Source organism: Perna viridis, chromosome 3 (genome assembly GCF_037379345.1).
Source record: "Perna viridis isolate PV_CMFRI_1.1 ecotype Kerala chromosome 3, ASM3737934v1, whole genome shotgun sequence".
Classification (NCBI taxonomy): Eukaryota; Metazoa; Mollusca; class Bivalvia; order Mytilida; family Mytilidae; genus Perna; species Perna viridis.
In genome coordinates, this window is record NC_142447.1 from 47,647,395 (window position 1) to 47,661,411 (window position 14,017).

Here is a 14,017-nt window from a genome sequence, read left to right on the forward strand (position 1 = left end):
AAAAATGAAATTAACTATAACTTGAATCTATACTTTAGGTGGAATCCACACACACAATAACCAAAATTGCCTTTTAAATAATTTTATAAATCCAAAACCTTAGATTAACGTAAAGATTATAAACCAAAAGTATCATTTTTTGCACTATAGTTCTACATTATGAACCTGTCGGTCAAAGTACACTGAAGACTGAACAAAAAAATATGGGATTCGTGAGCCATTATATTACCTTCGGTTTAGCATGTATTTTGGGACTTTTCTTTGCATCAACAGCTATATTAGGAATAGTTTGGCGCATTTTGCGCCACCCTATAAAATCTTTATCAACAATAGTGCCGAAGCGAAGGGATGTGATGCCAGCGTGTTTAAACGACCCTTCTCTAGGTTCGCATGGTTTCATTCATCTTGAGGTAAGCCATTTTCATAATGTGGATTGGAAACACTTAAAAAACATTGTTTTTGTTTGAACTATAAACTTATCGTATGATACTAACACTGTCTGTCGTCCCCACTAGGCATTACTCGTAGAACATTGCTCCTACAACTTAAAAGAGGTTGGAATTCCGTTCCTCCATACCCCAACCAAGTCAGAAAATAGCTTGACAGACAACCTCTAGCATTGCTGGAGTAGTAGAACACAGGGGTCAGAAAGCAGTTTTTCTCATATATCTCCAGAACCCTTAGGTTTAGCCGATATTCTGACGGGTAAAAGTGTTCAGCATGATATAAGATCTACCTTTGATAAAATTTTCGTTTTAATCCATGAAGCCATGTTGGAGTTATTGTCCCATTTGACGTTTTTTGCTATTTTTATTGTTATTTCTTTTAAAAAATCTTCTCCTCTGACACTATTTGACCAATTATAAGCAAACTTGGTATAAATGTACGGTAGTTTTTCGCATATATCTATGGTGTGCGGAATGGTTAAAAGTATTATTTAGTGGTTAGGCGATCTACATAAACCGATTGATCAACAAAAAGTGTCATTTAATCAACAAAATTTCCGGTTATGTAATACAATGAACCGATTAATCATATTTATTAAAGTAATAATATCACATAATGGCTTTTTTATAAAATTTAAAATTGACAGCGATATGTCTGAAATGTGATGATGTTGATTGGTTGCTTTAACTGAATTGGGGTCGGGCTACTTAAGTTCTTGCAGTTCTTCCATTAGACAAATTGAATGTTACTCCATTTTGTAACATGATATGCCAAATTCTTTCAATAGCTGAAATTATCCTTATTATAAGGACTACAAAGGTCTTCAGGGATTAAAGTTGTCGTATGACTCCTTGTAAGAGTTATTGCCCTTGTAAGGGGAAAAAATGACGGTTGTTTTTTACAGTTTTCAGCCAATATCTTGAAAATTATGACAGAAAGAAAAGAAACTATCGATTGCTAAAATGATCCATATGATAAGCCCTAACAAAGTCTTCTTGAGTCAATATTGTTGGACAACTTCTTGTTAAATGTATTGCCTTTCAGGCTCCTAGGAGCCTCTTGTCTCAGGAACCCCAGCTAGGACCCCTCTTTTTCAAAGTGTCTAGATCCACCCCTTGGACTTGACAAGTTTCAAGCATGGGTGTTGGTACAAGTGAGTTCAGTGATTATATGCAAGAGAAACTGATTTGAGTCCTGGGTGGTATAAGAGTGGGAAACTCCAACTAGTCCATGTGGTTTAATCACAAATTTATATTAATCTCTATTCTTGGAAGTTAATCCCTAATTGGCCCAATCGGGAATTTTCGACAAGTGCTTCTCCATTTACACAAGTATAAAGTTCATTGGATTAAAAAAAGAAATATGTACAAAATGATAAGGAAATAAGAATCATTATTGAAATGTGTGCATTTCTTGAAGTTCATTCTTATTTTTTTTAAATTTAGATCAAGATATCAGATAGATTTTGGAGCAATTGTAGTGTCCTCTGGAGAATGATACAATTTATATTTATTTGTCGAAATCATGAATTCAAAGATGTATTTGTAGGAGTCATCATCATCATCATCATCATCTCCTTAATTCATCTTGAATGTATAGAGATTTAGTTCTACGTATATACTTTGTAGTATGACTAGATTTCAGCAGTAAAATGTATTCTGGTTACCAGCAATCAATTTTTTATTTATCCCTTTGCATATGTTGCATATCATAACACAACTCCAATGTATTAAATGCGATTAGTCTTTGATCAGTGGTAGCATGTCGTAATTTCCAAATAACTTTGTCCAATTACAAGAGAACTACATGTTTGTAGTGATTACGAAATATTATAGATATTCCCCTAAAACCGAACTACTGCTCCAAATTAGCCATCTTCAACATTGGAGCCAATGCAGCAGATCATCTAACTAGGTTTTCTTTCTTAATTGTTTTCCGAGTTATTGATCCTGTCATTTCGGGTAGAGATGTAGTCTCATGAAAACCTGCATGTTGTCTGTAGTTCACAAACTCGAAACAAAGCTAGAGCAGAACTTTAGTAATAAAGTTACAATTATGCTAAACACGTCAAAATCGTCAAAAGTTATTTCTGAAGGGTCGATCCCCCTAACTTTTTTAGCTATTGTTTGCTATTTCGGGTTTTAATTTGGTTTTGGTAGAGGAACAAGAAAAATACAAACCACATAAAGATAAGTGTTTCCCCTGAACTGGGTATCTCTGATGACCGGCGTGTAAGCTGTATTATTTACCAGTCTCTTATCATTACAGTGAGAGACATAGATTTCCGGGAAACCCTGTAGCTGTCCTTGTTATTTGACCCGAAAACACACAAGTAATAGAAAACAATAACTCAGTATGTCAAGATCTTCAAAATGTTTAAATTAAAGTGTGATTTATCTTTAAGTACATTCGTTTACAAATCTTGCTTTTTAATTATGTTTGAAAACCAAGTTTGAATTTCAGGATATTCTCTACATCATGATCTACAAAATATGTAATAACCAGCGTTTTTAAAGTTACCCCTGCAATTGCTTGTTAAATCCATTAACCCATTAAAACTCATAAAAACCTCTAACCTTGACGTAATAAGTCTCTTGTCTTATAAAGGGAAATGTTTTTTTTTTCTCACCATGCCCTCTTGTACCATTGAACTCGACCACAAAATACATCAGAATATCAAATCATATGGGTTCATGAATAGATTTTTCGTAATATCTAACATCAAAAACGTTTATTTTGGCTGTAATATTACATAAAATTACATTACGTAAATATTAGATTTTTCTACATTTTCTGTATTGATGAATGTCAATTCAAACAGAAATTAAAAAAAACAACAGAAAACTACTGGGGAGTGACATAAAAAACTAGAGCTCCTTGTGAAAAATATATGCTATTTTTTATGAAGTTCATGAAGCATTTGTCGAAACTTTGTTGCTCTGGAGTAATTTTTTTTTACGAATCCTAAACGAAAAATCCATTCGTGGTCATTCGTTAATATCTCTTGAACATCTGTAAAATATTCTTAACAACTCGGGTCCAGGATTTCATATACCCTTAGGGGGCGTAAATAGTATCTAAAGGCCGGGCGGAGGGACTCGAGAATTTTTGGGTTAGTATTTGTGAAAAATCAAGATTTTATACATAAAGATTTTTTACCCTATTTTAGGGGGTCATGCACCGGGTCCGCCCCTATGAATATGCTCCTTCATACGATACAGTTTTGATTTTAACATTGATAAATCTATGAAAATGTGGGTAGTGAATGATTTTGATATGAAGGAGAAGAAGATTTTATTTCCAAATTAAAGTTCCCCATTTGAGGCATGGTTGACAGTACAAACAATCATGGTTCATACAAAACACATAACTTTATATGTAAATGATGACATGTCTAGAACAGATTTCCTTTAAAACAAGGACTACACTCTGGTAAAGGCTGGAACCTCATGCACAGACTTAACCTCTACATTCGCCTCAAACTCCGAATACAATTATTTTAAATCCAATGTTACCTAAATACAAATAGTACCAAAGGACGACGCTCCAGGCATGATTTCAATGTTCCGTTTATACATTGTTTTATTGAATTAATATATATATATGTATGTATTTATATAAAATTTGAAGTCATGCATCAATAATATACACCTTTTTAGCTCACTTGGCGTCACCTTGTTACGGGAGAGCATGATTTGACTCTCAAAATTATACTCCGCCACCGAGGATCGAACCCTAGACCGCTCTCACCACCTACTATAACGCAGGTAGGTCGTCCTGCCATATTTCCCCCATCTTAAGTCATCGTACTATGAACGACTCTAACACTAGCTCATTAGCTATCCAAACCCCGTGGTTTTTTTAGCTGGGCGCCAAATGTAGCGGGAGAGCATGATTTGACTCATATAATTATACTCCCCCACCGAGGATCGAACCCTAGATCGCTCGGTCGTCGTCGTCCGTCGTAGACTATTTTTTCAAAACTCTTGACCAAATGGAACCAAACTTTATATGGATGTTTCTTGTGGTATCCTGCTAAGAACTATTGTGGGGATTTTTGATTCGTCAAAAACATGACCGCCGTTACTAAAAATAGAACAAAGGGATCAGACAGTAGTTTTTCGCATATATCCCATCAACTCTTAGGTTTAGCCCATTCTGACATAAATAAAATTGTTCAGCATGATGAGATCTACCCGTAGTAAAATTTTCGTGTTAGTCTGATAAGACAAGTTAGAGTGATTGCCTTTTTCAACATTTGTTTTTGCTATTTTCAATGTTATCTCTTTGAAAAATCCTCTCCTCTGACACTACTTGACCAGCTTGAACCAAACTTGGTATGAATGTTCCTTGGGGTGTAATGCATAGAACTGATGTGGGTACTTTTGATTCGTCAGAAAAGGTAGCCGCCGTTTCTAAAAATAGAACAGGGGTCAGACAGTAGTTTTTCGCATATATCTTCAAAACCGTTTGGTTATCTAAATTCTTTCAATTGCTGAAATGATCCTCTTTATAAGGCGTAGAAAAAATCTCCAAGGGATCAAAGTTGTCAGACGACTCCTTTTAAGAATTATTGGCCTTGAAAGGTGATTAAAGTTTATTTTTTTTGTTTTCAGCCAGTATCTTAAAAACTATGATAGATAAAAGAAACTTTCAGTTGCTGAAATGATCCTTATGATAGGTACTACCAAAATCTTCTTGAGTCAAAATTGTTGGACAACTCGTTAAATATATTGCACTTGAAAGGTAAAATTTAACCAGGTGAGCAATTCGGGCTCCTGTGAGCCTCTTGTTTAAATTATCCCGCTACCCCATCAAACAAGGACAGCAAAACTTCTTTATATTTTATTCTCCAAGATCAAATAAGAAATAGAGGCTAAAATTTCCACATTTTCATTGTTCCACATCCAGATTAATTTTTTATCCTGGTTTGATCAAAGTTTGAACATTTGTTTCTGATTATGTTTTGCATGGATATCATTAAAGTAGGAGCAGTGGTTCATGAAAATAGAAAATGTTTTACATCATCAACTTCAGAGGATGTACACCTGAGGCACAGACTATTCTGTCTTGGAACACCCTGATACCAACTTCTCAATTTAAAATCTGTGCGCTGAAATAAGGTTTACGAAATCACGCTGAAGTCTCCCAAAACCGCAATTACTTCTATAGATGAACTTTTCTTTTGACAAGATACTATGAATGGACCGAGTAAAAAAGACTTTATGAGTTCAGTGTCATACTTAATTTGTTTTCACTTAATTGCATTTGAGTTTTTATAAATCTTCGAAAAACGAAGTCGATCGTCAAAATAGTTTACTTTTTCTACTACAGGTGCCAATTTTTACAGTACACACGTTGAGAAATATTTTCCGAATTTTATCTCAGCAAACAGGCACATTCTTATTAGGGTTAATATTATTTCAATTCACTATTATGAGGCTGACTTCATAGCAAATCTTATGAAAAGAAGGAACATCGTTTAGCCAGATCCCTTGGTCTCAGTTTCCGCTCTATAGATGACGTTTAGAATAACACTACAGATGAAGTCAGCCTCACATCTTTACTCCTCTGAGAGATCGATAGAAAGGGAAAACCCATGACTAAACTACACGACAAACGCGATGACTTCTTGTTCCGTATCGTTAACTTTCCTTTCATCTGTGGCAACATCTCAGCACCTACGTATGGAGTTTTGATACCAAAACTCATATGCCAGAACTTGCCGAAACTATGCGAACTTTTTTTACCGCGCTAGACTTCTTAAATCTAGGCTTCTGGGACAGGATTATGTCGATACAAAATACAGACGGTCGTCTTCATGAACTTAGTCGCGGATCGTTATGGTGTACCCGCCAGCCCCATGAAAACCGATTTGTTCACCATGTCTTAGTTTTCTTTCCTTTTTCATCTACACTGGACGTGACATTTTTAAGCAACTCGGTAGGTGCTTTTAGAAAGCTGAGGACGCTTACGTACTCTACCGGTGCATCTGGTTCACATGCTTCAAGTATATAGGGGAGTCCGGGTTGCCCATTTATTTGTTTCCATGTGAAGCTTATTTTATTTATTTTATGTTCTTTGGTGTTTGTATCTATTTTCCTTGTCTAGTCGTTATCCTTTATTGTGTTCTTTTTGATTTGTTAGAATCCGGGTTTACTTGATTTCCCTTTCTAATCTATTTTGACGTATGTTGAGTCGATGAGCATGGGTGACACATACTTCCGCGAGGTAGTGCGTATGAAGAACAAAAAAATTTCCTCGAGGAAGCTAATTGTATAATTGAGCATGCTCCATGCATACTTATCGACTATCTCACAGTCATATGGATAATCAGATTACTTGAAGTGGCCAAGCTGTGTTATGTAGCCTAACCACATGGGTTTAGGTTTTATATTCCTATTCGGACAGACAAGATCGAATTAAAATATTTACAATTGGAATTACATTAAGCCAATGAGAACATTCTGACAATAATGGAGTCAAAAAATGAACTATTTTGTAAAATGAGTTTACAAAAATTTGTTTCCGAAGAATTTATATAATTCGAACGGGCCATAGATATATACGAGCAAGATTGATACACCAAATATCAGTAACATGCTCAGTATATACAGACGTGTAAAAAATACCTTGTTCTAGACCAATTTGTTGTTTTAAATAAGTCCTTGTTTTCAAATATGGTTCTGCCTAAGAACCAGGCAGGGGTGATTCGTCGTATCTCAAAGTAACCAATGAAACTATTTAAATACATTTGTATGAATTTGCGGTATGTTGACCACTGATTCTACAAAATCATTTGTTCAAATAAACAAAGCAGTATTATCCAAATGAAAATGATACGTTGAAAATTCAACCGCTATTGATAAAATATTGGAATGAAAAATATGTAAATGACCATAAAAGTACTTCAAACAATTTGACCTGAATGACAAAGATAGTTCAATCACGCCACCGGCCAGTGTGAATACATTTCAATTAGTTGACTTGGACGCCAAGACAAAAACAGATTTTGTGTGTGTGTGTGTTATTGTTTTATTTGTGATGCATTTTTGTGATCCCTGGAAATAACAGTAACAATTTTATTAAAGGTTACAATCTTAGGAATGTACTACGTAGATTTTACCTAGCAACCACCGAATAATTAAAAAAAAATTGAGGCCCTATAGTTTCGATACAAAGATTAATTTATTTAGTTACTTCATGTTCTTTGTTGTGTATGTCTGTTTTCCATGTCTGGTCTTTGTCCCTGGTCAGTAGATCTGTTGGAAGGATTCGGCTAACGCCTCTTCCTCCCAAAAATGTACTGACTGTCTAACAAGAGGTCGATATGTGAACAGTTGATGGTTGTTCACATGACATGGCCAGACCTAAGAGCCAGTTCGTCAATTCGACTATTTTATCGAGTTTCCGATCAGCATTTTTATCATAGTATTGTTTGCAAATGAAAAAGCTAAAAAGTTTGTCCCCATTTCTTTCTTATTTTGAAAAAAAATGATGTGGTTCTTAAAAGCAGCTATCATATTATACAAAATTAAGTGCATGTACTCTTGTGCATGAAGTTGCAAGTCATCACTACGAAGCAATGGGAAAAATCAGTAACATGCAAGTCAAAACCCCACTGATCTGACAATATAATATCACTCAAGGATACTTTCTTTATTTGGAAAGACTATTATTTGATCTCTGCATCACTGGCTTTGCTCAGAAATTGTTCAATAGAATGTTAGAAAAATAATGTTTTTGACAGACTTGTCTGCCCATGAAATTTTCGTTTTCAGAGCATTTCAATAAAGCTATAACTCTATTTACCAAAATGATATGGAAAATATTGTCTTTTTTTCCTTAATTCTGATGGTGCAAATAGGTATATTACACTATCAAAATGATGTTTTTTTATACCATGTTTCACCCACCGCCTGATTCTTACAGAGACTGACACTTTAATATCATTCTCATTTACATGCACTTAAGTTGTTCAGCATCATTTGTATATTATGATCTCTATAGAGCAAATATTATTTTAAATTTATCTTCATGTAGATGTAATTTCATTAGAGAAGCCACATTTACATGAAGATGAAATTTCGACATTATTAGATTTTTTATTACTGTATTGTAGATACTACTTATTTTCTTTTAATATATAGAACAGAACTCTTTTCGCGGGTAAACAAAACCTTGATTAGAAGACAAGTCTTTATTTCTTAAATCACCTTTTTGTTGTAGGAGGTGCGATTACACTATGTTGCTAGTGGAGATGAAAGTAAACCACTTATGCTTTTTCTCCATGGTTTTCCAGAATTTTGGTACTCATGGCGCTATCAGATTAAAGAATTTAAGAAAGACTACAGGTATTTCTTTGTAGAAAGACAACAAGTAGAAAATAGGCTGGAGGGTCCACCGTCGAAGCCTCACTCATCAACGTCATGATAGTTTCCAAGTACTTTTATACCTTCCATTTACGAATCAGTGTATAACCAAAGAATATTCTCGGGTATTTTTCAGTATGAGCCTACATTTGTACCCACTTGATGATAAAAAAAACCTAGACTTTTGGGTCGTTCTGGGACATCACAATTCAAGTAGCTCAATGTCTCAGCTATTCATACGGGGCGCCGAATGGGACTCTTGTGGTTTTGTACTCAAAATTCAATTTTGTAAAAACAAACTATTTAGGAAGTAATTGGATAACGAGCATGCTAATCCAATAAGTTTTTTGTAAAATTTCTGGCTCATGTCCTGTTGAAATTTATTTGAAGTCGACATTATATGTACCGTTAGAACTTTTGGCCAAAAACGAAACGAAACATACATACACACGTGACGTACATGATACATTGAAAACATAAAAAAAACCTGCATGTGTATATTAATATATGTTGCGAAATGGCTGAGTTTCGTAAATAAGAATAATAAATAAGTGGTCACATTAAAAAGGTAAAATGAAACTAAAACAATAACTTACAGGAACTCGCACTAAAACCTATAAATCGAGTAGCATATAGAACCATATTTGTTCCATCCACCTATGTTCATGGTTCCAGAAAAGTGCGATCCTCACAAGTTGTGTTCGGCAGTGGAATTTAATCATTTATGATATTGAAATCGTATTTATATTTGAATGCTAGAAAATGGGTCTATTTTCAAATATTATGATTAAGTTCCCTGTGACATCTGTTACATCTTTGCTTATATTTCCAGGGTTGTGGCCATTGATTTGAGAGGATATGGTGACTCGGATAAACCAAGTGGTGTTGCTTCATACAATGTTGATAAATTATTGGGTGATATAAAACAGTTGATACCAGCCCTAGGTGAGTTTATTGGGTGATACAATACACTATATGAATGCCACGAGGCTCCGTAATGAATTAAACAATTGAAGAATTTTTTTTAATTGTTACCATTAACAATCTTAAACCAAGTATGCTTTTTACTACCCGGTAGTTCAGGCTAGGCAGAAATGTGTAGCCCACAAGTTTTCTTTTCTGTGAGTGTTTGTTTTTTTTTGTTTTTTTTTGTGCTGCATTTTTGTGATCCCTGGAAATAACAATAACAATTTTATGGATACAATCTTGGGACTTTACTACATTTATGATAATCATATAAAAACATTAGGAAGCTAAAATTTCCAACACATAGTTTGACCGGAAACTGTTATAAACAGATGTACACCTTTACAATACATTACTGTTAAAGATTTAACTTGACAAATTATATTTCAGGATACAGAAGCTGTGTGTTGGTTTCCCATGACTGGGGAGGAGTTCTGGGTTTTCTGTTTGCTGCTAAATATCAAGACATGGTTGACAAATTGATTGTAATGAATGCTCCACATGTTGCTACGATGGAGAGTTATTTGAAAGGAAATTTTCAACAGGCAAAGAAGTCATGGTATGCTTTAGAAACTTTTAAGATACAATATTGCATAGTATCGTGTTACAGTAATACACATGTGCATGTAATATATATTGTTTATCTTCTGACAGCAATACATGTACATGTAATAAGGTATCTCTGTCAATGCACTCTGAGGAGCTGTCAACATTACAAAAGAGGGCGACACTAAATATAAAAATCAATAATTTGATGGACTAAACATGACAACACCCACTTTCAGATTTCTGTCGTATTATTCAAGATAATTAAGATGCTACTATATTTTAAAGAAATCATAATGCTGAAGTCATTTAGGTATCTTAAAAGGAATAATGTTAAAAGGTACTGCAGATGTCAAATCTCCTCTCTTGACATCATTATATAATTGCATTTAATTGCCCTTCATTTCCTGTAAAAAGTATTTTTCGAAACCACTTATGCAAACTTACAGTGCCCTAATGGATGAATTAGGCATGACACCATGTATGCTATTATACCCTCACTCAATGAGTGGCTGGTATATTGGAATAACTTTGTCTATCCATCATTCGGTACGTCCGAATTTCGTCACAGTAATCTGTGCTCTCAATAGATTAATTGGTGTGTAGTTTTATATAGATGGGGCATACATTGTAAGCAATTTTTAGTGCTGTCCGATATCAGCTTCCTGTTTCATGAGACTTTACAATTTTTCATAATATGGAATGATGGAGAATTTTTTTGTTATAAAATCTCGGTTTCCAATTGATGAATTGATTACAAATTTGTTGCGTGGCTTCTTATAGATAGGGCATACATTGTAAGCTATTTTGAATGCTGTCCGATATCAACTTTCTGTACGAGTAGGGTATGCCTAACACTAGAATGTGCGCAAACTCATGTTTTGAAAGTATTTGTTCAGTTGATAAACTCCTAACGATTTTTTTCCCAGGTATGTTATGTTCTTCCAAGTTCCATGGGTGCCTGAATTTATAATGAAAGCATTTGATTATGCTAATATAAGACGAGTGTTCACTTCAAGTCGTAGTGGCCTGGCTGTTGGGAAGATATCCGAGGACGATATTGAGGCATATATTTACGCTCTTTCAAGGCCAGGTTTGTATTGACTCCTGGTATTCTCATCTTTTCAGAGATTACTTGATGTTTACATGCGCGTTCTTTGTCGGCTCCATGATTATACATGAGATATTCCTTACCATAGTCTGTTTATTTACTGATTTACAAATACAAATAGAAATATGTATTCAATTTTCGGGTCCTAGGGGTATGCCTAGCAGAGGGGTGTTCATGTGTCACAGAACACAAATTTGTATTACTTTCAAGCGGAAAAGCCACAGTAACCTGTACAAAGGACTACAAAATAAAGTACTTGAAATGCAGGTCAGGTGGAGGTGATGAATGAATTGAATAGTCTCGCTTCAACCCAGAACTCCTACTTTGTACCATTTAATATTAATTTAATATGGACCCAAACCTTAATTCAGAGAGCTGAGATATAGAAAGAAAAAAAACATGGTAATGTCGGTTAAATGTAAGGTACTGGAATGTCCCAACTTGTAAAAATACAAGACATACATGTATTTAAAAATATTAAATATTTATTGTCAGTTTTCATGAACAATTTTAAAGAAACTCGCAGCTTTGCTAAACCGCGTCCACGGAAACTTTCGAAACTATCCGTATGAGGAGGTTTTATAGCTGAATCAGCCAAGAACCCTCCGAAATTATTGTAATACTTGTTATGCAAAAAGTGACATTCATCAGATAGGATTTTGAAAATTGTAAAGAACATTGATGAAAAATGATGATTGTAGATCATAATATGTTTCTCTATAAACAGCTTGTATACGATATCAACTCCATATTAATTACCAGTTTTTAAAGGAGTTTAGATTGCTTATTTACTTATAGGCTTGATGGATGTTAAGGTTATTATAGATAGTTCCGTTTGACAGATTATACTATCAATTTACTTTAATAGGTGGGATGACAGCTCCCATTAACTATTACCGTGCGGGCTTACGTTATCAACGTGGACAGTACATCTTTAATAAGATAGAGAAACCAGCTCTAGTAATCTGGGGATGTAAAGATAGTGCCCTGAATACAGACCTGGCCCAGCTTGCATCTAAATATGTCACCAACCTAACTATTAAATATGTAGAAAATGCAAGTCATTGGGTGCAGATGGATACACCTGATACTGTTAATAAACTTATGAGAGAATGGTTGGATCAGTGACAGTATGCTAATTATGTTAAGAAAATGTTTCAGCTTTTCCATTGATATTCCAGACTAAGCATTTGTTACCTAGCTGTGCGTTGTAGTATGCTACAGCACTCTATAGTAAAGGATATATAATACATGTATTGTTTTTTATTGAATGTTTTCTTCTTTTCCATCAATATACTGTCATTTTCCAGACTGACTTATTTCTTCATCCAGATATTTTTGCTAAATATATAAAAAATCAGTAACAAACAATTTGTGTGACATAAAAATATAACTTCCTGCGTGGAATAGGGAAGAACAGAGTAGGAATACCAATGTATTAAGGGGAAACCTGCGGGCAAAAAAACCCGATGAAACATCTGAAAGATTAAAGTTGAAGAACAAGTTACACAACACGCCGGAAATAAAAACTGAAGAACTGTTATTTACGTACTGGTACTGTAACATAATCTTATTGTTACATTCAGGTACATGAATAATGGATTATTAAACATTTGTTCAATAAAATACGTTCTGGGCCATTGGCTAACCTGTGAAAGTTAACAAGAAAATTGAGCATATAAAACGAATGTTCATGACCAATTCTGTCGGGGGGGGCTTAAGTTATATGAAACGACAAAATACAGTTTTGTAATAGGGATACAATGAAATGCCATTGATTCGTAAAAAAGAAACCACGAGCCCGAAGTGCGAGTGATTTCTTTTTACGAATCAACAGCATTTCATTGTTTCTTTACTTAAACTATTGTTTTGACGTCTCCGAATAAATCTGTTTTGACTTCCAATTAGGTCTTTTGTGTAACTCGCGTGATCTAAATTCGCTTCCGGTATATATTGGGTATTTTCAACATTACTGTATTCATTCGTTTAAAGACGTTTCGAGTGAACCATGACCTACAGCAGCTTTGATCCATAGCAAGAGGTCGATATGTGAACAGTTGATGATACGGAGTTCCTATGACATGGCCTGATCTAAGAGCATTTTTATCATAATATTGTTTTCCAATGGAAAAGCTAAAAGGTTTGTCTCATTTCTTTGTTATTTAAAAAAATTATGTGGTCTTTAAAAGTAGCTATCATATTATACAAAATTACATGTACTCTTGTGCATGAAGTTGCAAGTCATCACTACGAAGTGTACATCAGTTCGTGATAAACAAACTGGCGAAAGAACTAGCGGTAACCCAACTAAGATTCTCAGATATACATTCAGAAATCAACGTTAATAAAATGACTGAACTTTTTTGACAGTTTTTTTGACAAATGGTAATTAGTGACATACAAATACATCGAACAACAATTTTTTTGTCCACCGTTGAATCGTAAAACAGAATCCACCGCTAAAACTGGTCACAGTGGTGCTACATTTATTTAACAAAAACTGGGAAAATGATAAATTATGTTTTGTTTTGTTTTTTCGGAATATTTACATCCAGGAAACTAATTTAACACACAA

General features: G+C 34.4%; 1 protein-coding gene across 1 annotated transcript; it reads left to right on the plus strand.

Moving 5' to 3' along the window:
• Window positions 1-153: 153 nt before the first annotated feature.
• Window positions 154-12,751, plus strand: LOC148622641 (epoxide hydrolase 4-like). The gene is made up of 6 exons (XM_088572603.1): window positions 154-410; window positions 8,677-8,801; window positions 9,652-9,764; window positions 10,176-10,344; window positions 11,261-11,424; window positions 12,311-12,751. The coding sequence occupies exons 1-6, from the start codon at window positions 204-206 to the stop codon at window positions 12,568-12,570; spliced, it is 1,038 nt and encodes a 345-aa protein (XP_088428729.1). The 5' UTR covers window positions 154-203; the 3' UTR covers window positions 12,571-12,751.
• The last annotated feature ends 1,266 nt before the right edge of the window (window positions 12,752-14,017 follow it).

Excerpts from the sequence above, each read along its gene's own strand:
- LOC148622641 (XM_088572603.1), top strand. The coding sequence starts at position 204 with ATGGGATTCGTGAGCCATTATATTACCTTCGGTTTAGCATGTATTTTG. Across the intron at positions 411-8,676 it reads ATGGTTTCATTCATCTTGAG|GAGGTGCGATTACACTATGT; the intron begins GTAAGCCATTTT and ends TTTTTGTTGTAG. Across the intron at positions 8,802-9,651 it reads GAATTTAAGAAAGACTACAG|GGTTGTGGCCATTGATTTGA; the intron begins GTATTTCTTTGT and ends TTATATTTCCAG.